Genomic DNA, 25,368 nt, shown 5'->3' on the forward strand with positions numbered 1-25,368 from the left:
GAGAAAAAAAAAAATCAGTGGGGGACATGAATTCTGCACGTGTGCAGTGGCACAGAATTCCCCCAGGAGTACCATTTCCTCTTTTCCCTCATGGTATGAAAGGGAGGACTGATATATTCCCATTCTAGAAAATGCCTAATTAGACAAAGATTTAGTTTAGTTTCTTTCTATTTATTTGATAATTTGAGAGTCCATGAGCTGGAAAGAGTATGCACACAACTAAAACATTCATTCGCTCTACTTTCTGTATTTACCTCTTTTCTTACATTCTTTTCACTTTCACATGATTTTAAGATTTCACATGAATCATAGGATTTGAAAGGACTGCAAGGTCATCTTGTCTAACTCCCTGCCGAGATGCAGGATTTGTTGTGTCTAAATCATTCAAGACAGATGCCAGCCTTCTTTTGAAAACCTCCACACCCTTCCTAGGCAGTCTGTTCCATTGTCCTACTGTTCGTACAGTTAGGAAGTTTTTCCTGCTATCTTTGCAAAAAGAAAAGGAGTACTTGTGGCACCTTACAGACTAACCAATTTATTTGAGCATAAGCTTTCGTGAGCTCACGAAAGCTTATGCTCAAATAAATTGGTTAGTCTGTAAGGTGCCACAAGTACTCCTTTTCTTTTTGCGAATACAGACTAACACGGCTGTTACTCGGAATCCTGCTATCTTTTTATCTCTTTTTGGTGACTCCTTGGTGAAGAAGAATTCAAAATGGGGGACAGATTATTTATAAAATAGTCCATTGCTGTGTTAATTAGAAGGTATTATACAAGTCTGTCTATGAAAGCAATCAATTGGGGTCAGCTACAGAAAACCCCAGACTGCTTATCTTTATATAGATTTAATTTGCTTTTTTCCCAGTAAACATACCTTTGTAAAAAAATTAATATAAATCTAAAGTAGTGTATTTTAACATTTTCTCTGTAGTGGGCTATAATATCCACCACTCCTCCTCATGCAAAAACAGTGCACCAATTGTGAAACAGAAAGTATCTAATACCAGTAACAAACAAACCTCAAATCAAGCAATATACAGAAATCTGTTTTCCATGACTGGGTTAAAGCGAATAGCAATGGTTCTGCCACCCATGACTGCATTTTAAAAAATGCAACACTCAGTCCCATTTATATCCTTTGATCTTTACTGAAATATCTTTAATCAAATCCATAAATGGAAACTTTGTTAGAAGACTCAATTTTTAGATCAAAGCTCTGACTCTGTGCACAACAGAATGAATGTGTAAAAGCGGGTGTGCAGTTTTGTCTGAGTAAATTTGATCTAGGGGAATATTATGTATGAATATAAGGAGGTATTATTTTACAGAGCATGGTGAAAAAAGTGCAATGAACATCCAAATGTGGTGGTGGAATCAAACAATATTATATTTAAGCAGAAACTAAATGACTAGGTTAAAGGGGTAGTGGAAGTATATGATCCTCCTCATGAAAATCAATGAGTTTTTCACTAATCATATTTTTCCTTGCAGACTGGATTTGGAGGTTCTTATGGGTGTGAGGGTTTTTTGCCTTCATCTGACAGAGTGTTTTGTTTTACCTTTCAAATGTTCCCAGAATTATGTAAACTAGAAGTGACAGCGTTATCAGGAAGGACTTCTAGCCAGATTCTGGTTTACTACTGTATAATGAATTGAGGAGATGATCTTGTGGTTAAGGTGCTGCACTAGGTTTCATGCCAGAACGGTGTAATTCCTGACAGTACCATAGATATCTCCTCACTTAATGTCTCTATCTCAGCTCCCCGTCTCTGAAATGGAGACACCTGCCTACCACACAGTGAAGTACCAGAAGCCCATACAATGAATTATTCTCGGTGAGTTTCAGCCCAGACACTAAAGATACTGTTTTGATCCCCGTGGAAAGTACCACGGGATCTTTGCTGATCCCTGACATTAGTTCTACATCTCAACTGAGACCCTGTACCTCACAGATGTCCTGTGCAGGGCCGGGAGCTGCTTACCGAAGAAGCCGGCCCCGCTACCTGCAGCACCCTGAGTTTTCCTGGGCGGCTCCCACCTCCCTCCAGCTCATGAGCGGAGACCACAGCCGAGGTGATGCCTGAGGGACAGGTGTAAAGCGGGCAGTGCGGAAGGCGCGGCGCGGGTCTGGCCCTCGATGGACACAGGGTCCCTTTGCAGGCAGCGCCTGTATTCACTGCACTGGCTGGGGATTACCAGGGGCGGCTGCGTGCGCCAAGCGAGGCCTACAGCCCGGCCTTCGCTGCTGTTGAGCAGCTAGTTCCCCCCCTCCCGCGAGCTGCAGCAGGCGCCATGCTGGCCAAGCGCCTCCTCGGGCAGCTCCTCCGCAGACACAGTAAGGGGAGGGGAGCGAGGGGCTGCGGCGATAGTAACCCTGTGCAACGTGGCCCTGGCGCCGCAGCACAATCCGGGGAGCGGCAGTGCGGCATGGGGTGGGGAAGCGAGTTGCAGCGGGGGGTTGCAGGGCTCCGATGCTGCCAGGCCCGGGGAGTTGCAGGGTTCCAGTGCTGCAGGCTCTGAGGGGCGGGGTAGAGGTTTTGCACGGCGGGGGGGGGAATGGCAGGGCGGCGGGGGGGAATGGCAGGACTCCCATACTGCAGGGACGGAGGGGCTGGTAGGTTGCACAGCTTCGGGGCTGCAGGGTGGTGGGAAGATGGCAGGGCTCCGGTGCTGCAGGGCCTGGTGGTGGTGGGTTTGTTTGTTTGTTTTGGGGTGCGGGGGAGGAGATGGCAAGTTGCACCGCTCCGAGGTTGTAGGGGGGCGGGAGGATAGCAGAGCTCCGGTGCTGCGGGACGCGCGACTGGCGGGATGTCCCTGAGGGGCTTCCGGCCTGGCCAGAGCCCAGGAGCGAAGTGACGGGGTACCTGACCGGGAGCCCAGCAGCAATACCGACAGCCGGCGGCCAGCTCGGCCCCAGAGTGCTCGCCTCCTGGGTAGGGGCGGGGCTCGGGGGCTCAGGAGGTGGGGTCGGGAGAGCCCATTCTGTCCTTGCGGGGGGGAGGGCCCGACTCCGCCTCATGGGCCGGGCCGGGGCGTGGCAACGGTTCGGCTGGTGCGGGCGGGAAACGCCAGCTCCGCCCCTTCGCTCAGCTCTGTCCCCTGCTCTCTCTCTCTCTCGCCCGCTCTCCCCATGCCGTGCTCCGGAGCAGACCCCGCCGTGTCCCCCAGCAAGAGGCTCAAGGCCTCGGAGCCTGATCTGCGGCTCCGCTTCGCCAAGCTCTCCGAGAACGCGTCCACCCCGTCCCGGGGCTCGGCCCGCGCAGCTGGCTACGACCTATACAGGTGAGGGGCGGCCCGCTCCGTGCACTGCCCGAGAGCCCGCCGCTCTCGGCCAGTGCAGCCGGGGGGAGATCAGCCCTCTTAGCCCCCCGAGCTAGGGCTCAGCAGCCCCGAGGGCGCGCCCGGTGAGCGGAGCAGCTTCTCCTGGGTAGAGGGCGAGTGGCTACCATGCGCCCTGCGGAGCCCGCCATCGTCTCCCGCTTCCCCTGTGGCTGTGAAAGAACATCAATTCTTTCTCAAGACCTACAGGTTCTAGCCTGTACCAGCAGATGAGGTCTCTGTAATTACTGTTATCAGCCTTTTGCTAGTCATGCAATTGGATCAGCACAAACAATTTATTAGGCCCCACCAAGTCTGAATATCTGCATAGAATTTTGTAGATTTGTAGGTGGCTCTTACACAGACACTGGGATAGTTCTTACCCCTCAAGCCCTGTCTTTACTATGTGTAATTATAGGTTTGTGTATTTAATCATTCTGTTACCAACAAGAAAGTACCCAAAACATTAAGTGTTGACATATATTTGCTTGCTTTATTTAGTGCCTATAACTATGTGATTCCTGCTATGGAAAAGGCTATAGTGAAAACTGACATTCAGATCTCCCTCCCTTCTGGATGTTATGGCAGAGTAGGTAAGTTAGACTGTAGAAAAGCATCATTGAAACAGGTTCATTTGCCCCAGTGGCTTGCCTTGAAGCTTGGTCAACATGCAAAAATGGCACCATTTAACCCAGTCTGTTTCTATATTGATTTAGTTAAATGGTTGCCATTCCTTTGCAAGGATGCTCTTAAGCCAGTTTGAGTGGCTGCACAGGAGGGTTGTACCCATTAAAGTAAAATCTTTGGAGAAGTGAATGTGGTTCAGTGGTGTAATTCCTCTTTATAGACTGCACCTTACTGGACTCCTTTTTAATTTCAGCCTATTGATTGTGATGAAATTTAAATTATCTTGAACCTGGTACTCTAGGTAACACGCTATTACCACATCTTTTGGTGAAAATATTTGAAGATTTGATGGATGACTCATAATAAACTATGTGAAACACTTTGCTAATAAAAATGTGCATAACTTGTTTGAAGTATTATACATTTATGAAATTTTTTGGATTTTTTTAAGTGTATAGTGATGTGTAGTAGCTGTAGGTCAAAGCAGCTGATCTGGTTAAAATAATATTTTAAGTTCTCTTAAGAATATTGGGGGGAAAAAACAAAGTACAGTACAACTTAATTAGCACACCCTAGTGCAGGGGTCTCAAAGTCCTGGCCCGCAAGCCATCTGCAGCCTGAGAACCTCCCCACTGCAGGCTGTGGAGGAGAGATGCATGCAGACATGCTGCCGGTGCCACCCCCGCAGCTCCCATTGGCTGAGGGAGAGGGACAAAGATAGCATCATTAGTTGCTGGGCAGAGTCAGCCATGGAGGCAACATCATTTTTTCCCCCCACAATGAATATAAACAAGTCAAAATACCAAACAGAACTATCTGATGCACACCTGGCTGCAATCCTGAAGGTTTCAACTGCTCAGTCACTGAGGCCAAACATCAATAAACTGACAGAACTGAAACGTTGCCAGGTGTCCGGCAAACACTAAAGACTCTGGCAGGCGACAAACTGTATAAAGTTGTATGACACTTATTATTTCTAAGAAATTCAAAATAAAAAATACAGTATAAATATTTTCTTTTCTGAACACCATCTTCAGTGACATTATTGGCCCGATAGGAGGATTTGAGGACTGGCACTGGCCCCAAGGTAAATTGAGTTTGAGACCCCTGCCCTAGTGGAAATAACTCAGATTGCTGTTGGCCAGCTTATGAAGACTTAATTGGTATTTTAGTCAAGTTCCTATTGAAACATGGTCACTTTCAGAACTAAATGCAAAGCTCCCTGATTTGGATTCCCCACCAAGTTCTAGACATAGAAAACTCATATAAACTAATCAAGCCATTTCTTTCACAGGCTGGGAGGAAAAAGATGTATCTGTTTTTAAATACTTGAGGTGCTTTGATACTACATTGATGAGGGTTATAAGTACTTCAGTAATGATTGTCTTATCACAAAAACAACTTCTACAATTGGCACTAGTGTCCTCTTCTTGGTATCTCAAGAAAGGTCAAGGATAAAATGGCTGTAGTCTCAAGTATGTTCTTTAGTGGTGGTTCCTCCAGGTAAGAATTGAGGTACTTCCTTAGGCTTGTGCTACTACTACTCATTCTTTATAATTATTATGTGCACTTAGATTTACAAGTGGTAAAGGGGGAAGCCTGTCCTGGGTTCTAAATGTAGTGTGTTCAAATACTCAATGAAATGAAAGAGGATCAGCAATGAATCCCAAATTAAGAAAATGACAGTGTTTCCAACACTGTTTACTACTAAATCCTCCAAAAAGGGAGATTGTACATTTCTCTTATCTTCAGCCAATTTAAAATTTTTGGAAATAGGTAAAGCTGGTAAGGTAACATTTAATCCCCAAAGTAAAGCAGCTTGAAGTAAAGCCTTAGCAACAATTACCTTGCATTAGCAACTGTCATTTAAAATCTGTTAATGGGTTGCAGGCTATGCCAGAATTGCAGTTTTAAGTGAGTTAGGTGTATTATTGTTTTGTGTAACTAGAGTGTATTCCACTATACCTGACTTCTTTGTGATGATTACTATGGAACAGGTGTTTCAACGATAATGTGAAGAAGGGCCAAAGCGTCATATAAATGGCCATAGTCTGAACAACCTTTTTTAGTGGTGTTTCAAGGTAAAACAATGCATTTTCAGCTACTCTAATCATACACCCAATTCACTTAGTCTGCAATCTTATTATAGTCTGCAACTGTTGATATTGTCACCTACTGCGGTCATGTAATGACACTTGCTGTACATTTTGTAGGATTACATGTAGGTTTTGGAAGGAGCTAGTTCAGTGTTTTTGGTGGTGGGACTTACTGATTTTGAGCAATTTAGCATACATAGACTTCATGCTAAAATTCATTTTCAGAAGGTTTCTTAAACTTCTTTTCATTTTCTAGCCCCACGTTCTGGATTAGCTGCAAAACACTTCATAGATGTTGGTGGTAAGATGTTTATGTTCTTTTCACAGTCTCTGTAAATCTTTATTCTATGTCTCAAAGTGAAATTTAGATACTAAAACTATAAAGTGACAACTACAGCTTCATTACTTTTAAGGACTTCAGTAAAATAAATGGAAACTGTGATTTAAGATTTTCAATCATATACTCATCCCAGGATCTAAGTTCCCAAACTATTTTGGACTGAATCTTGCTTATGGTTTTCATTTTCTTACCGTTCTTTCAGATTGATTTGGACTGGTAAGAAGAAAGTTTAGGTCACATTTTTGGGCTCTAGTAAAGCCGTAATTCTTTTCTAATCTGCATATTAATTTTTTTTCAGATACAGAAAATAGTAACCAAATGATATTCTCTCTGAAGTAATGCTTGATGTAGCCAGTGTTTAATGGGCCAAATGCCTGTCTAACAAACATTCATCAACCAAATGATGATGATAATCGAACTAAGTACAACATATGTTCGTCTGTATCTCTGAAGTTTAGATAAAGCATTGGGACCAAATTCAGCTCTGGCATGAACTCATTTACATTAGGGTTGAATTTAGACCTTTTCATAATCTCTTGTGGTTCTCGGGTTTACTGTAAACTGTAAGTACTAGGGATGATTTTTTTTCCTTGTTCTTGTATTTTTCTGTCTTGTTCAGTAAGATTCAAATTTGCTGCTTTGCACTCTCCGCTAACTACCGACTTGTTTTTCTGTTAGATTTGAATTCCTTATTAGTTTTAATCCAAGACAACAAAAACAATTGTTTCATTCTTTCCTACCTATTTATTTTTCTGCCCTGAACTTTAACACAAAGCTATAAACATCATCCCAGAATTTCAGACTTAATTGTGAATGTTCTTGCTTCTGTTAGTCATCCTTTTACTGCTATGTCCTCTTATTATGCCTTGGAAATAGTCTTAAACATGTTATTTAGCTGCTATTTAGTAATAATTATAACAACCAAAATGTTATAGTAACTCAAGAGTAATTCATTTTTACAGCCAGTTTCCTCCATTTGACTATTCATCTTTTTCCTTGCCCATTTTCACCCTTACAAAAAGTTTAATATTTAAAGGTTGTTGGCATATAAGTTTAAATGGATATAAGAAATCATTATTTGAGTATCAACAGTATAAGCAAAGGAAAATTTTATTTTTATTTCCATATCTAGTTCTTCACAGTCAGAAAATGGCTAATTAAGATGAAGACTTAGCTTTGACATACTATGGTTTTACATCTTATTAATCAAAACTAGGTGGGAAATAATGAGATAAGGAATCCCAGAGGCAAATTTGAAAGATAAGGTTAACTTTATACTTTGTTCTAGAAAAAATGGTTTGGAAAAAGAACGGTAACTTAAATTTTAGACTCCACTCATTATTCAACCTTTGTATAGATCTAGTGAAATCAGAGTGGCTTTGAATAATAGTGAGGATATGTGATACTTTCCTCTGAATATATCTCAGTTGTAATTATAGATACTTGGCAGACAAGCTCCCTTATAGCAGTAGGTAGGATAAGTAGGTTATAGGGAAAATAAGTAGGTTATAGGGAAGCTTCAGCTGTACCACCTTCCCATCAACCATGCTCTTCATCACACTCAATACAAGTCATTATATATGAAGATCCAGATCCTTGGTGCAGCTGAGCTGCAGCCAGCACAGGACCCATGGAGGTGGGGAAAGATGGATCTAAGCCATTTGTTTCCCTCCCCTGATACTGGAGCCAAAGCTGAAACCACTCCCAGTATAACTTAGAACAGCTTACGGGCCCTGTAAACCAGCTGAGGATCACTGGAACATATTAAGGTCTGGCTCTACCCCTGATATATTCACTATGCCAGCCTATTGTCATAGGGAATTTTCCTTCTGGGGAATCCTCTATGGACCTCAGGACAACTCTCTTCTCTTTATGCCTGTCTGATGGAACAAAAGAAACAGGGACAAGATGTGACCCAAATATTTTCCTGTAGTAGTGTATTGTAGAATAATATATATTTGCATCTAAGGTTCTGAAAATGTGATCATGTAATCAAACTATCAGTGCATATACACAGGGTAAGAGCAGGGGTAGAGTAACTTTGGTATTTTCTGAATTGAGTGCTTAACCGTGTAATCTTTTATGTTTAACTTTTGTGTTCAGCATTTCGAAAAAAGTGACATCATAAATGAAAATAATCATTACAGTTGGTAGGGTGCCTCTTATGAAAAATCAGACATTGATGTTTTCTTTGGAACTCAGTGTCTTGTATAAGCACACTTGACATAGCAGAGAAATGTTTTATTTCAATACAAATGTATTGTCAGAGGTCCCAGGCTGTAAATAAGGGGCTGGGGAAAAAACTGAGCATGCAGGATTCTGTTCAGAATCCACATCTGGTAGGCGTGGATGGTTTTCCAACAAGTGACATGCCAGAATCTCAACAGAGTAAGGGCTTTTGCATGAAGTCAGTATTTCACTCTGCCAGTTCCAATGCATGATTTTTCCAGTAATGATTTAGATGCTTTCCACCCAAAGTAGATCATGCAGAAAAGTCTCCTAGTGTTCAAGAGAGTGTATAACTGTTTTAGCTAGATGTTTTTGAATAATAGAATCCCAAAAGGTCTGTTACGTTAACCTTAAGCAGACCAAGCTTCTGCCCTGCTACCTCCTGTTAATCCATAGTAATTACTTAAATTGAGTGCCTCTTCCTATAGAGACAGAGGATGTTTTAGGCTCCTGCCCCAAGTACCTTTACATTTTGTGATACAGACGATGTAGTTTGAACACCAAATGGAGGTCGGTCTCTGGTGCACTTTTTAAAAAAACAAACCTATCTATTGGAATACTCTTTAAATTCTTTCCTTACCAACCCTTTTTCTATTTGGCAAACTCCAACCCTACTGTGTTTCTAATGGAGCTTGAAATTAGCATGGCTTTGGCAGCATTTCTGCCACTTCATTCTGCACAGCACTAGGTTAGTGGCAGTGGCTGCAGCATATTCCAAAATCATTTTGTTTATCACATCTTAGCTTTAGGTTCCCAGGGCAGATCCAGCCTATAGCATGTATGTTTTCAGGGCAGAAGTCATCTTTCTCTATTCCATCCTGAAAAGGAGAACTTTTCACACACACTGCATAGAGCCAGAAATCAAACTCAGGCTATTAAAAAAGAGATTCTATCAGGCTACAGAATCATTATAACCTCTGTCTAGTTCATAATTGCACCCTAAGAGGTGCTGTTAAATCATTAAACTAGTTCTATCTAGTGTAATGATAATTTCAGTTGCTTATTCTTTTACTACTAGGGCTGGTTTTGACAGATTTCTGTGGCTGAACTCCCTCTCTTAACTTGGCTTTTATCAGATGTAGCTTTTAACTCATGGGGAGGATATTTTTCTCTTCCCCACCTGCAGAAGGCAAGAGAGGGACTGAATAGCGAAGTTAACTGATCTATTTATTTTAAAAAAAAAGATCAGGAAATCCTCCTCTAGTAGGAGTTTGAAGAGAGCTCTGACTGTTCAGGGAGTAAAACCTCCAAACTCACACGACCCGGGGGATTGGTGTGATGGTGTCCCCAGAGAGGGTGGATCTCCTACCCGTTTCCTCTGTCAGCATGATTCCATATACTGACACTGGCTGAATCTCCTGGTGCTGCTTGAAGGGACCTAATGGCAGTTAATTCTGTTGCAAGCAGTCTACTTCTGTGTAGAAATCACATAAGAATACACAGACTGTGCCATGGAGAGTGGCTGGTTCAATGCTTCAATCTAACAATCTATCTAACAATCCTGCGGAGAAGTTTCTAGTTGTCTGAGAGAGGGGAGCAAATGATGCTGATAGGCAGCACTTCTGTGTAACCCGGGAATTCTGGCTGTATAGGTGGATATGATTATCTGGGTCTTGCTGTTAAGGCTTAATGAATCAGTAAATGGGGTGAATTATGACTGAGTCAAATGGTGCATAACACCTTTTATAAAAGGCAAGTCTAGTCATCTTCAGGAAGGGTTCCTACTAGTTTACCTACACAGAAGGTGAGGTATTTAGCAAGCTTGCTGACTGAATTTGGTGTTTTTGGAACATCTCTTCAAGGCGGGATTTAGTCCTTAAAATATATGCATTTAACTCCCATGGACTTCAGCTGGAGTTGCACATGCACATTGGAGTATAGAACTTGGCCCTAAGATGTCTGAGAACAAGATACCTGTTTTTAAATTTGGGTACTAGGGAGCCAGGTGTTGTGTTTGTTAAATGTTAACTCAGCAAGAAACAGCACTTAGACGCTATTTTGTCTGTTATGTGTGCTGTTTGTTTCAGGGAAGTGGTGAAATGGAGATGGCGCATCAATGCCAAATCTCCATGGCAACATTTGAGGGGGTGATCACAAAAAGCAGGAGCCTGTTCTTCAAGGAAAATATTTGGATGGCAACTTTATGACATGCTGAAAGTGTTTGCTGTAGTGACTAAGCTACAGTACTAGTCTGAGACTGGGTTACTGAAGCAGCATTATGAAGCCTTCCTACTTCCAAAGGCCCAGCCAGTAAAAGGTAAAGGAAAGACTTCAAGCCAGATCCTCCTCAACTAGCGTAAATCAGCATAACTCCACTGCTCCCCTCAACAAAAAATGGAGTCTGGCACTAAATAAAACAACAAGAATTTATAATAACTCTAAATTTAAAACTTAACCTGCAGTAAAGTAACTGTAAAAAGTAAAATGACGACTCTGGCATTTCACTTTAGAAACAGTTAAAGGGGCATCTTAACTCAATGGGGCTATGTCAGTTTACATTAGCTGGGGACCTGCCCCTTAACTATTATGGCTTTGTTCCACCATCCCTGTTAGGAGGCTATGGGGAAAGAGGTCTAGCTGATGCTCCCAGCCATCTTATTTAATGCAGTGGCACTGATTTCCTCCCTACTCATTATTCCTGAGTTTAGTTTATGTTTATGAGCACTAAAACATATTGATGACCCTCTCAACTTCTCTTTGTAAAGCAAAAGGTGAATATCACTAAATATAATTTTATTTTTAGTTTATTGTAGATTCCTAAATAGCCAATTAATCTTATTTTCACTTTTTTTTTCCACTTTGACCCAATTTCTGTTAAAGGCTGGTGGTATTTATTTTAGAACAAACAGATTCACAATTAAGACTTTTTTTAAAAAAAAAAAACCTCAGTGGTTTTGTCTATATAACTAGACTCTTAAAATAATATGAACTTCACCACAGAGTTAATTAGTCTCCAGTATGCACAATACAGAAGAGTACCTCTTTTTATTACTAGAATAGGAATGAGGATCATGTATGCAGAGCTGTATGAATTGTCTGTTGCTGACAGATTAAGAAGGTAAACTAGCAGCAAGTAGTCTGCTCTAGAGTGACCTAAACCAGCATTGCAAGCATGGCTCTGGCATTACATGGGAAGGGAATTTATTTAAGTGTGTGGGAGTTAATGCTTTAATTAGAATATCTGAAATTGCCAGAATTCTTCTCTTCTACGGATCTCCGACACAAACTTTAACCAAAGAGCGGTACTAAATTTAGATTTTTGTGCTTAGATATCTAAGCAGGCTGTCTAAAAGTCCATTGTACTTAAAACTTTAGAGGATGACTGAGCTTTTAAAAATACTAGGACTGTAGTAATCCATCAGTACGCAAAGTCGAACCACTAGAGAGTATTTTGTGTATTACTTTTGGAGTAAAACTAGCTCTGATTATGTTAAATTAGCAAGCTTCATTCTCAGTCTTTGTAATAAGTAGCAATATCTAGTTCACATGCTGGGACAGAAAAAAAAAATGTACCTCTAGCTGAATAGAAACACTTTGACAATAAATGTCTTAAAAATGTAGTAGTCTCTGGCTCAGTGTGGCAGTGCCTAACTAATTTAGGAGCGTAAATCCCATTGGCAGTTGGTGGGATTTAGGCTCTTAAATCAGTTATGTACTACTACGTTGAGTGCAGCAACACCTAAATACCTTTAAATATCTGGGCCTTAATGATTTTTAGTAAGTATTTAAAAGCTTATTTGTGTGCACTGTATGTTCTCTCTCAGCCTTCCTACCACATTGCTTCCATTCAGAAAATGCTCCGCATTAGCTGAAGCTCTATTTAAAGAAGAACTTCAGTAAGGCTAAGAATATAAGATAGCCAGTTATATTTTTAACTTCATATATGGCAGCCAGGCTATGTTTCTCATCAACAGTGTCCATTTTAAATCCAGAAGAAATCTATTGTTCTAGACAACCACTTTGATGTAGTCCCTTTCTCAGCTAAATTTGTTCAATCTTTTGTATGGGATAGACAAAAGAAACCATCATATCACTGAACAGTGGTATTAAATGCTTGTTGAAATATGCATGTTAAATTTTAGAAATAACGTTCTAAAAAAATGCAATGGGGTCTTTTTAGTTCATAATCATTGCAAATTAGACTTGCATTTGGATATTCCAGTATTTTAATATCCAATCTCTTAAGGGGATGGATGGATACACTTAATGTGCTGAAATGTATCTACAAATCTAACTTACTATTTCATGAATATCTTTCTTCCTTGATATTAACATCTCTCCAGCAATTGTAGATACAGTTTTTAATTACTCCCTTTATTACAGCTGGGGTCATTGATGAAGATTACAGAGGAAATGTTGGTGTTGTACTTTTTAATTTCGGCAAGGAAGATTTTGAAGGTAAGCATTAGATTGGAGAAAAATCTGTATTTGAGATTGCAGTCGGCAACCTAAACTTGATATTTGCATATTCCCTAAGGAATACTTCACCCAAGTTTAAGAACATATGCCTCCCTCTTCAACCAGTAAACACGTGGAAAATCAAGTAAGTCCTCATCCGTGCCTTGCAACAGGCAACCATGAAGTCTTATGTTCCCAGTATAACAGGTGGCATGGAAAGACTTGTAGCTCCAGGACTGAGCGACCAGCTCTGCCCAGTGGCAATTTTTTCATCTGGAAAATTTCCCTGTGGTTCACCAGAAGAGGAGTCCCAATCTGATGAATCCAACTGAGCCAATAGTTGGGAATGATGAAGACCTCCCCTGGAGTCTACGGGAATTAGTGTGTGGGGAAAGGGATGGCTTACCATCAGCTATGCTACCTTCTCCTCTCCCTCCCCACAAACACAAAAGATGCCCACCCCTCCAATGCTTTACTATTCTACTTCCCCTGTGCTCATCAGAATATATTTTGAGTCTGGGGACTGTTGTTATCTAGCTAGAGATATTCAAAGAAAAGGGAGGAAACCAGGGTTGCATTTCAAAAAGGGAGCACTTAAATCATCGTGTGCAAAAAGTTAATAAATATTTTTCTGGAAAACTTGTCTGAAGTTATTAAACTAAATTTAGCAATTAGTGGGAAGTTGAGTGACTTTTAGTCTTGCTTAAGTGCAAATTTCTAGGTATAACCTGAACTCAAATTGCTACAGATGCCTACATAATTTAAATTTCAAAATTTACTGCTAATGCCATAATGTTTTATGGAGTCTTAAATATGAAGATTGAAGTTGTATTGGGCTTGTTACTTTTTAAAAAATAACATATTAACTTCTCTTAAGTTAAAAAAGGGGACAGAATTGCCCAGCTGATCTGTGAACGCATCTTCTATCCTGAGCTGGAGGAAGTTCAAGTAAGTTACTGGAATGAAACACTTGCATTCGTCTGAGTGTACAGGAAGAGCTGTATTTAATCTGTCAAAATTCAGAGAACAATTGGGCTTTTCAAAAAGTTATTTACTTCTGTTGCTGCCTGTAAGAACATGTAAATTATTACTGTTTGAATTAAAAAGGAAAATGTCTGCAGTTTAACACTTAATTGTAAGTCCTTACAAGCCTGTTGGGGACGCAGGGGATGTGAAGAGTTGAAAAATCAGTGATTCTTAAATATAAGAATTACAAACAAACTTTGGTGTTTACTTGAAATCTGGAATAATTTCAATTTGTAGGCATGTCTACTTAGAGTTCTATAGTTTATGACAACCCATGCAATTTGCCCATGTCAATGCAAGAGAAGGAATGGGGTGATAATCCCACTCTGAATTTAAAGAAAAAATGAAGAAAAGATGGATGCAGTTTTCCTGGAAATGAGCAATTTACAGTTTTAAACTGTTGAAAACATGGCAGACTGACATATATTTTGAACATGTAAGATATTGTAAAAATATATTTTAACATGTGTTCTGTTGACTCCTGAACTTAATTTTAGTTTAAAAACTTGAAGCTTATTTATGCTTGTGCAGTAAAGATCTTCTCCATAAAAGAAAATGTACTGATTTTTCTGTGGGGAAGATGAAGAACATGCAAGAAACAAATGAGTATATATACACAAGCATAAGTCTTTAAAAAGCTAACCTTATTAATCTCTTTTCAGGTTCTGGATGACACTGAACGTGGTACAGGTGGCTTCGGTTCCACTGGCCAGAAATGAAGAGAGATGTTAGATGTTATAAATTCTTACTGTATTTGGATTTTATTGATTAAAAGGTTCTTTTTGTAAACAGTCTTTAAAGAATAGTTTCAAAAGGGGAGTTGGGATTTTAGGATCTGTGAAAGTAAGGGACTCATAATTCAAGCATTGTACAAGCGTCTACAAAACTCTGCCTTCCTGTCCACTTCCAAACTGATAGCAAGTGACGTTGAACAGCATGCTGGCTTGCAGTACAGAGAAATCTGCACAAGAGATTTGACAAAGTATTTTTTGTTAACTCCTAGGATTCTGAACCAGTGTTTCTATTGATATGGAAGTTTAACGGTACTAATTACACCTCCTTTGTGGCAGCTAGATTTTCTGACATCTTCAGATAAGTGTGTGAAGCTATCTTGCAGCAGATTAAGAAAAACATAACTCATTTTCTGGAAACTAACAATTTAGCTTATGCCCTGATACTGCATGGTGTAAAGATTGCTTAATACAAAACTTGTCAATGAATCCGTACTTCTGCGGTCATGTCATTCTGTCTTTCTGGTAAAAATGTGACCACCTCAAACTACAATTAAGCGTCTTTTCAATGTCTCAACACAAGTCTTTCATGTAAATAAGCCTGAGAGACTTCAGTATAATGTTCAAAAGATAGTTATGTTGGAGAAATATGATCCTCAAATGTTGTAAAGATGACCTGTAAATACAATCCTTCACCTATAGGTGGCTTTGGTACATGCAAAGAACAGACATGTCATGTCAGCAAAAATAGTTCATACAGGGTGATGTGTGAATAAATACTTCACAGAAAGGGGACTCTGAATAATTACTGGAATGGTCCATCCAGAGTAGTCTTTTAGGTAAGTCATTACACCAATTAGCAGAATGTTTGAGTATATCCCAAACCTGATTTCTTTAAGTGCAGGAAATCTATAACTTAACTGATCTATCAATATACAGGTGAAGGAACATGCACTATAAAAGGGGTAAGGAGGAAGGAATGTGAAGTAGTCTTTTCTGTAAAATGGCTAGAAGAGTTGTGGGGAAGTCTTTATTTAAAAAAAAAAAACCCACCATCCCCTTATCCAGGAAGAATTGATTAATTTTCCTACAGTCGCCTGTATTATATGGCACATCAATAATAAGAAAAAAGTTTGAATGTTGCAGATCTGTGGAAACTTTCATTTAAGGATGTCTGTACTTTACAACTTCCCATTGCTGACAAAGGTAAGGGATATATAGGCCTACAGGATTATGATGAGTGTATGCCCACTCCACAGGGCAGGTCTACACTAGAATTATTACAGCAGTGCTGCTGTAGCGCTGCTAATGCACACGCTTTCGGTTGCAAACAGCAGAGCGCTCTTCCGAATTACTCCACATCCCCGAGCAATGGTAGCTATGTCAGCGGGGGAGCATCTCCTGCTGACATAGTGCAGGTCATACCTATGCTTACATCAGTGTAACTTACATCCTTCAGGGCCATGGCTTTTTCCACACCCCCCAAGCAACTTAAGATATATCCAAGTAAGCACTAATGTAGACTTCCTGTCTCAAGCTTTATGGCCTGAGTGCTTTTACTCCTTTCCCCTCTTCTAGGCCTAAATCATATAATGCTGAAGATCCCGACTCTTACTCAATATCATATTGGCATTGTTATCCATGCCAGTTTCTCAGTATTTTAATGCCACTCATCTCTTACATCTTGTAGTTGTCCTAGTGTCTGTTGGAATTTGGAACCTAAATACCAAGTGACCAGATTTCTTTGGTTGGCTAGGATAGAGAACTTTTCCGCTCATGTACATCTAGCTGTAGTGACTGCTTTTTCTTTCTGAAACATGCTTAAGGTATTTGATCATGAAGGCCTTACAGAAGTTGGCTCACCATGAAACAGCCCATTTCCTGTCTGAGACAGTTTGATGAGGGCATGTCTCAGTGACCAACTTTTGAATCCATCTTTAAGTGCTAGTCCTGCTCTTTACAACGGTTAGAAAGTCAGGTCCAAGACAGCTCAGTTATCTTGCCGTTTGTGACCTGCCAAAGCAGCTGCACTTGTCAAAGATTGTGAAGTTAAGTTCTGTTTTAGGATAGAACTTACACATATAAATGATTGCTATTGTACTTTTAGATAAGTGATCGCACTACATACAGCATTTGCTGTTCATGAAGGAATACCTAATATATTGCAAATGTTAAAGGGCAGGGAGGAGATTAGTGAGCCCACTCTCAGTAGAAAGACAGCTTTAGAGTGGTTTCAGAGTAACAGCCGTGTTAGTCTGTATTCGCAAAAAGAAAAGGAGTACTTGTGGCACCTTAGAGACTAACCCATTTATTTGAGCATGAGCGTTTGTGAGCTACAGCTCACTTCATTGGATGCATACTGTACGATGCATGCTTTAGAGTGTAATCTCACAAGAAAGGGTGTATGCAATAACTATGATATTTTATAGAAGTGGTTAGTTACGCATGTACTGTAAAACAACTCTCTACGTATGTGGACCATTGCGAATCCTTGGCAGAAGATCAGAAAAACTTGAAATGTTTCATTCCATAGTCCATTTTTCACTACCTATTCAGAAAAGTCAATATGTAGCTGAAGTGAAGCTGCAGGACTCATGCCTATAACGATCTGGGAAAAAGTCCACCCACCTCACAGGGAAACTACACTACCTTTTAGTTCATGACAAACTGAACTCCCTGTGTGAATTGAACCACAGTGCTGAGGAGAACTCTTCAACTAAAGTCACTTACTGAGAGTCCCCGCTCTCCCCGTCCCTATGGCTTTGGAGCTGTGTATCTGGTTCAATATAGTTTTGAATGGCAAATCTTTATGCTCTTGTGAAGAAGCTGGTTACTTTTTATAGGCACCTAACTTCTGTAATCCAAAGAACCATGGAGTAAACTGTTTACCATTCATTATTTTGCAGTTAGGCTTAACATTTACTGTAGAAAGCCCACTAACTGTAGATTAAGGCCTACAGGCTCCCTTCATGGAAGGGGAAAAGTTAATAAAAATAGTCACTACTTTTGAAGTAAATCTCTTGCCATGTGGGAGAACGGTTTGCTGGCACTATCATATCCCCTCTCCCACAACTGCACAGTGAGGCCCATAGATTTAAGAAACACTGAAGCAGAGGTTCTGCCCTTTTGTCGTAATCTTCATGTTTCCTCTTTCTGACTTGCTATGGAGCCATATTGTAACTTGCCATCCAGCTGAGCCTCCAACACTACACACGCACACAATATACAGACAGGAGTTAGTTAGTGGTGAAACTGGCCATTAGCTCCCACTGGAATTTCTGATTGAAATCCTGCAAGTATCAAGGAAAATGCCTTTTTGGAGTAGCTGTTCCGAGTCTTTCCAGTCTGGCCATGCAATGTTCAGCTGGATTCATTTCCCTCCCCTTGCCAACCAGATTTGGTTTGTATTTATGCAAATATTATTCCCACCAGAACAGGGACATGGAACTAGGCCATAGGAAAAGGGTTCTTACAAGCCAGTTTAAAAATCTGGGATGTGTGGGAGCAAGTGTTTTAAGAATGTTAGTGTACAGATTTGATTTAATTTAATCCCATTTTAATAATGTATACATTTACTGCCCTGATTGAACAAAACTAATGGGGGATGGCTTTTGCATCACAACAGTCTATAGAAATGCTGCCATCAACATGTTTTCTTTGAAACCATTCAAATTAAGTACAAATTAGCTTTTAAAAAAGAACAAGAGGCTGGACAGCACAGTGGTGCTTGCTTGTTGTGTTGCTGTTACATCAGGTGAAACCTGGTTTTCGGTCTGTAGTGACATAAGCTAGCTGTACACGTTTATGAAACTAGTTTGTGTAGTTCCATGTGTTTGGCCACCACAATTCAGGAGAAGCTAAAGACTGTTCTGAATAGCTGTGAATTGCACCTAGCTAGTAGTTTTTCCAGATTAGGGAAGTTGACAGGTTGTTTGCAATCTGCCATACCTGCTATAGGATGGCTGATCTATGAGGAAAATACATTACTTCAATTTTAAGTGCTTTCAGTGCCCAAGTTCAAGTTGTTAAGTAGGCAAGGCCTGCTAGGTGGGGGTGGGGGAGGAGCAAAGGTGAAAGGTACCAAGAAATCGGAGGCTCGCTTGCTTAATTCACAATAAAATCACTTAAATCAAAATGTTTATGCAGGATGAAAAATTTTCCTCATCTCCCTTCAGCAAGTTTAGTCTGAACTTGATTTAATTTAAAACATCAACCACTGAGACTGCTTTAGAGGTAGTGTATCCCCAGCGGGGAGAGAGGGGACTTTGGTGTGGACACCTAGGGATGAATACAAAGCAGGCAAAGATGGGATTGGCTCCTTCACCAAGGCTCTTCAGCATGAATAAGTGGGATCTGGTGCCTTCATGGAGAGAAAAGTAAAGATTGATCGGATTTCTCATGGTCAATGAAGACCCTTCCCTCAGAGAAAGGAAAGAAAATTACGACACAAAGATCTGGTGTCCTGTTTAAGAAATGGCCTTGTTATAACTAGAGTTGGATGAAATCTGAACCTCAGTTCCAAACCCTAATCAATTTGCACGGGAAGGGTGGCTTTCGAATTCAGATGCTTGGCTCCAAATCCATACCTATGATTTTACTCCCAGGAGACTGTTTTCTAGTTTGAATTGAAATGCAGCTGACAGCTTGAAACAATAAACATTTTTACAAGATGTGAAACTCCTGAAGGAACAGGTTATTGCTATGAGAGTTCTGCCATTCAATATCTCCATTTGGGGCCAAAAATCTTAGAAGGATTCCTTAAAAATCATTGATACCATTGAATCAAAGCCCTCCAGCTTATTCCATACCATACTGAATCCTGTAACCTGGCTGTGAATTTGAACACAGCCTCCACAGCCCATACATAGATATAACAAATGCATTGCCCTGGGGTATGCTCAGAATTATTTTTGTATGCAGAATGTAGCTTTGTTGGATCCAGCATATCAGAATGGCAAGGTGGGGAAGAAAATATCTCTTATTGGACCAACTTCTGTTCGTGAGAGAGACAAGCTTTAGAGTTTACACAGACCTCCTCTTTGGGTCTCAGAATTATTTTTGGCCCTTTCAAATGTTTTCAACAAATTAGCCACTAGGTGGCACTTAAAGTTTGCTTTTCCATCCTGCATCTTTTTTTGCAAGAGATATTTTTCAAGTTGTTCATCTACAATTAAGAGTGGATGACTCCCAATGGGACTGTTTTGGCAGAAAGCAAGATGCAGCAATATTTGAGTGAAAGCAGGCAAAAGTATAACCATTTAAAAAGGGAACAATGACTATAATTTAAATAAGATTTGGGTGGTTGCAGCGTTTGCATAATCCCTCCTGGCATACAAGAACAGTAGAGAAGTCTGTGGCTTTGCTCTCCTGCTGTGTTTCAACAAAACAAAACAAAAATGGAAAAATTGTTACAGCAATATTTTCCCTATCTTTCATATTCTCTCTCTTCTCCCTTCCCCAACCCCCTACTTTCAGTGGAATGCAATTTACTTAAAGATTGCATTATAATGAAGCTAGTTTTGAGCCTTTGTATTGGGCTGTCTAATTTGGCTGCCTTTTGTTGTGAGTTCTGAACATAAATTTTAAAAATACTTAACTTCACTAAGTAAAGTGCAGATGAGCTACAGTAACATGGCAGAATTATGGGAGTTTTTAGTAAGGTTCTCTGGGTTTTGTATTGGCTGGAACTCCTGCAATAGTTTACAGGTACTCTGTGTCTGTCTTTTTTTGATAGATTGTTTGTTTGTTTTAAACTGCCATTGTATTTTGGCTTCAAGATGGTTAAATAAGTTTCAGTATTAAGTAAACTTCTCTGACCCTGCCTACTTCCTGTCCTGTCAAACCTTTCCTTGTAAGAATAACAGTGTCCTTTTATTTGGGAGAGTGCAGCATGATGTTTTTGGCAGGCCCAACATTTTTGACTTACATAAGTTTGTGACCTTAAGTGCAAGAAAAGTGAATGCTTGCTTCAGTGCTGCATGGTTTCTGCCTAAAAAAGAAAAGTGCCCACTTTTCTGGTCATTGTAGTTTTTGAATAATTATCAGCATAATTATTCCACCTTATTGTACATGATTGCACTTCCATATGAAAGGATCAGAACTAAAAATGGGATCATTTTGTAACTAGTTATATAAGATGCTCAATCTCTGAATATGTAGGGCAGACTGTACTAACTTATTGATTTCTAGAATTGGCACAAAAGGCCCTTGTCTCGCTAGCAAGTATTTGGCAACCTCTTCCTCCATAAAGATCCAATTCTGCACAATATAAACCTGGGATTACTGCTGGGTAAAGGGCTCATTGCATGACTAAAGGCCACAGGATCAGGCCCTAATTTTGAACTGAATTAATATAGTTGTTCATTTTATTTACTTTGAAACTGCTCTTTCATTAATTGTGGGCTTATTTAGTTTTTTACAACTAAATTTATGATACCCCCGTGCTCCATTATAACACATATCAGTTAGGAAACAACCACCCACAGCTGATTAAGCAGTCTGATCTGAATATTTAAAATCCCCAACTAAATAGTAACTGCTTAATTTTAATACTTAAAGAACTTAAGAAAGAATAAGGGTGTATTAGCTGTACATGTACCTGTTATTTTTCTCAATAGGTTTTGATAACTTTTCAATGATGTTACAAGACTAACATCTAATTATGGATTCTGTACTTAAATGTTAACACCTGTTTAGGTTTTCTTGTGTACCATAATAAATATTGTTTATAGCCCCGTTAGCAATTAAAGCTGATATGTTTGAACTGAAGTAAATATTTATCTTGATTAATGTTGATTACAATAAAGTTTGAAAAAGGGAAGCAAGAAAATCAAACAGTCATAAAAGAAGAAACTTGGACCAGATTCTTTTAACATGAGCATTTTGTGGTTTACAGATTCCTAGCCAGTCAGAAAGGTTGTCTCCAACTGTCCAAGACAAAATAACCATGTGCCCTACTTGGATGAAAACCTTTCCCTTTCCTTTGCAACTAAGCTGATTGCGTATGCTGTTTCTAGTGAGCGAGGCAGTAAGCATAATATGCCATGCAGCTCTGCTACTGCACCTAAAGACTGACCAAAACATCCCTGCTATGCCAATCCAGGATTGTGCTAGATTGCATGGTGTTTTTCAGCAGATGGATTAAAGACTCTTCCCCTAACAAGGAGTGTTTCTATCCTGGAGGGAAAAACCATTGTTTATGCCTTCCCATTAAAAGAAAAAAAAAAAAAAAAAAAAAAGCTTCCCGTATCCCCAGGTCGGAGTATACTGCAATCAGCCAGGCGTTAAGTGGTGCTACTGTTGTTTAGGCCATTAAAAGATGCTTGGAGAAATAAGAAGTTTTCCCCTCCTCACTTTTGTGAGAGGGGTGTGTCAGAGATAAGCAGGCCGGCACTAGTCGAAGAAAGGTCGGAACAGCTTTTTTGAAGGGGAGAGTAGGTATAAAGTTTCAGCTGGAGCCCTTGTTCCGATCTGTCCAAACCAGTGTTGGCCAGAGCCAATTTATCAAACCTTATTAAAGAGGAAGGAGTTGCAACAAAGGTAGAAAATCAAGTCTGGCAACTTAGAGTTCACTACCATCCCTTGACAGGAGGAGGAGGGACACCTATGTCAGGATGGATGGGGTCTTCCTTTTCTGGGTCCACATCATCATCTTGGTTTTAATCCCAGGTAAACGATTCAAGCCCTTTTTGCTTGCATAAGGGGATCATCTTCCCTAAGTCTATTTTTGCTGGGCTTCCAGGAGAGTGACGATATCAAGAGAGAGCATGCCAAGCCACACCAATAACGATACAAATAAACTGACAGCTTCTCTACCACTCTACAGGACTGAGACAACTGACTATTTCCCCCAAGTAGCAGCAGCATCTTATTTGCATTTCTGTTTCTATTTGATATTTACCACCTGTTGCTTTATTTAAAGGTAATGGGTAGGGTTGGTTGAAACCATACGATCCAAATTTATTTTTAGACTACAATGCACTCTAGAAAATTTCTTTCATTCAACATTTTCCAGGTTTTAAACAAAAAAATGAAAACCGAAAGCTTATGCTCAAATAAATTGGTTAGTCTCTAAGGTGTCACAAGTACTCCTTTTCTTTTTGTCCCGGAACTAAACTCAAGGCACTCCATCTTTCACATCAGCTTCTAGTCAGTAGAAGTCTGATGGATTTGAAGGGGGCTTCAAATTTCCCTGGCTGCTGGAAAGGTGAAGGCATAGTCTCTCCCTCCCTTCTATCCTGTACACCAGGGCTTCCTGGCTATGGTGTGAGAATGCATTCTATACTTGTCTAATTTTACCCAACCTCTATTTTTGAGTGCTCCTCCCTAATGCCTTCCCCTGCCATTGCTCATAGCTTTCCGAAGTACCAGCTGAACGAATCTGACTAACATCAGTAAAGAGATAAGGTGGGGGAGGTAATATCTTTTATTGGATCAACTGTTGGTGAGAGAGACAAGCTTTCCAGCTTTCCAGGAAAGCCTCTGGACTAGGAAAGGTACTAGTTGTGTCACAGCTAAATTCAAGATCTAACAGATAGTTTAGCATAAGTAGTTAACATATATTCTCAGGGACCAGTCAAGGAGAAGTGGCCCATTAACACCCCTGTAGTAGTAGGACAAAAAGGGGAATAAGTTTGTTACAGATTGTTGTAATAAACCATAAATCCAATGTCTTTATTAAGACCATGATTTTTAGTGTCTAGCAAAGTTGTGAATTTAAGCTCCCAATTTTCACTGCTCTATCTTGGGAAAGTTCTGAGCAGCAGCAGAAGCACTGAAGCTGTGTGTCTGCTGACTGAGGAAGACTTCACTGCATCAGTTTGCATTTGGTTCACGTTTAGAAAGTTTTCTTTGCAGCCATGAGGACTAGCAGATTTTTTCTTAATGAAATTTAAGATTCTGCAGAATTAATCTCACTTTCCTAGGAAAAAGTTCCCTATTCACCACAGAAGAGTGGATTTTTTCAAGTGTGTTCCAATTTACATATGATTGCAAACTGCTTTTTTTAATCTGAGCTTTTCTGCTGCTAAAGGTTTACTTGAAAGATATTGATGGTCTAGACCAGTGGTTCCCAGACTTGTTCCGCCACTTGTGCAGGGAAAGCCCCCGACGGGCCACGCCGGTTTGTTTACCTGCTGCGTCCGCAGGTTTGGTCGATCTCAGCTCCCAGTGGCCGCGGTTTGCTGCTCCAGGCCAATGGGAGCTGCTGGAAGCGGCACAGGCCAAGGGACGTACTGGCCGCCGCTTCCAGCAGCTCCCATTGGCTAGGAGTAGTGAACCGTGACCACTGGGAGCAGCGATTGGCCGAACCTGCGGATGCGGAGGTAAACAAACTGGCGTGGCCCGTCAGGGGCTTTCCCTGCACAAGTGGCGGAACAAGTTTGGGAACCACTGGTCTAGATTAATAGTGAATCTAATAATAAATAGGATTCCTCATATACATGACACCTTACTGCTTAAATTTGCCATTTAAATGTTAAGAGTTCATGTTCAAAGGTATATATTTTTAGAGTATGCAAGTGATTAGTGAGATTGAGATTTTTTTCATTTTTGATAGTTGGTTTGTATCTCAATTACCTCATTTTTTAAAGAATTGTATATACAGTACCTGGTACCAAAATATCCTGAAAGATTAATTCTAAGCGCAGACATTTGAGAAGAAAATACAAATATGTATGAAGTTATGATGAACACAGAACAGTGGGAGCTACTCATGTAACTGGTTTGCATAGAGGTAGTTATTTTTCTGGTTCTTGCTAGAAGTATTAAAAAGAGGCGCAGTGTAAGTGGGGGAAAAGTTAAATGTTTTAGATTAGTATTGCTGCGTCTAAGCAAACAAATGGGCTGTGGGCTTTTGCAAATTTGTTTCACTAGATAATAATAAATGTCAAATCTGAGATCCTTTTTGCATGTGTTAAAATAGCATTTGATTTTCTCGGTTGTCTTGATAAGTCAGTTGTCTCTTTTATAGTTCAATTATGGTGTAGTACAAAATAAACTCAGCTAAAAACTTTTTCTAGTAAAGCTACAGTCCAATAAAAATTGCTTACAATTTCTAGTAAAGAAAGTCTACATCTACTGAACTGGTATGCCTGCTATTCTTAGAACAGAGAATTTGGAAAGCATCACATGCACCATAGCTGCAGGGTAGAAATAGACGTAACAATGTACTGTAAAACTGGAGCTATCTAACTGGCGTAGTGCTGTCTATAATGACAGTAACTTGGTCCGGTACAGGCATTTAACTACGAGGTTGGGAACATGGTTTGCATTTATTATAAACTGCTCCACCACCAAAATCCAAACAAAACACTATAGTGACTGTACAAACAGAAAGTTATAAACCTGTATATGTAATTTAAAAGTACCATATCTAGATAGTGTCCTATAATGGCATCACCCTCCCACATGCCTACCAACCATACACAATCTGTTTCTCAATCAGTGTGTCTTGCTTCACCAAACCCTTTTATTTTTTATCATGCCAGATGACCCATGAGCGAGAAGGCAATCATAGGTGCTTCAGATGCTATTCTTGAATAGTTAGTTGGTAGATTCCCATAAAACATATTCCTTTCTAATAAACAGAAGAGGAATCTTCAGG

At 40.2% G+C, this 25,368-nt stretch overlaps 1 protein-coding gene and 1 long non-coding RNA gene across 5 annotated transcripts in view; one reads left to right on the forward strand and one right to left on the reverse strand.

The window, feature by feature from the left end:
• LOC140894954 (uncharacterized) overlaps positions 1 to 2,943 on the reverse strand; it is a 40,125-nt gene extending 37,182 nt beyond the window's left edge. For both annotated transcript variants that reach the window (XR_012154012.1, XR_012154011.1), the window contains exon 1: positions 2,865 to 2,943. This is a non-coding gene — a long non-coding RNA (uncharacterized lncRNA). The remainder of the gene's footprint in view (positions 1 to 2,864) is intronic.
• On the forward strand, positions 1,713 to 15,318 carry DUT (deoxyuridine triphosphatase). Of its 3 annotated transcripts, XM_073303946.1 has the most exons (8): positions 1,713 to 1,835; positions 1,953 to 2,073; positions 3,150 to 3,282; positions 3,820 to 3,911; positions 6,298 to 6,342; positions 12,934 to 13,008; positions 13,886 to 13,956; positions 14,697 to 15,318. In XM_073303946.1, exons 2-8 carry the CDS (start codon positions 1,953 to 1,955, stop codon positions 14,751 to 14,753), a joined length of 594 nt encoding a protein of 197 aa, XP_073160047.1. In that variant the 5' UTR covers positions 1,713 to 1,835; the 3' UTR covers positions 14,754 to 15,318. The 3 variants fall into 3 exon arrangements, with proteins under 3 accessions (XP_073160047.1, XP_073160049.1, XP_073160048.1); XM_073303948.1 differs by lacking the exons at positions 1,713 to 1,835; positions 1,953 to 2,073 and adding an exon at positions 2,093 to 2,335; XM_073303947.1 differs by lacking the exons at positions 1,713 to 1,835; positions 1,953 to 2,073 and adding an exon at positions 2,563 to 2,614.
• Positions 15,319 to 25,368: the final 10,050 nt, after the last annotated feature.

The sequence above is a fragment of the Lepidochelys kempii genome, chromosome 10 (assembly GCF_965140265.1).
Source record: "Lepidochelys kempii isolate rLepKem1 chromosome 10, rLepKem1.hap2, whole genome shotgun sequence".
Lineage (NCBI taxonomy): Eukaryota > Metazoa > Chordata > Testudines > Cheloniidae > Lepidochelys > Lepidochelys kempii.

What these genes read in the sequence shown, in the direction of transcription:
- DUT (XM_073303946.1), top strand. Translation starts at nt 1,953, where the DNA reads ATGTCCTGTGCAGGGCCGGGAGCTGCTTACCGAAGAAGCCGGCCCCGC. An exon ending in GAGCGGAGACCACAGCCGAG is followed by an intron (nt 2,074 to 3,149) that starts GTGATGCCTGAG and finishes GCTCCGGAGCAG; the next exon opens with ACCCCGCCGTGTCCCCCAGC. An exon ending in CTGAGCTGGAGGAAGTTCAA is followed by an intron (nt 13,957 to 14,696) that starts GTAAGTTACTGG and finishes ATCTCTTTTCAG; the next exon opens with GTTCTGGATGACACTGAACG.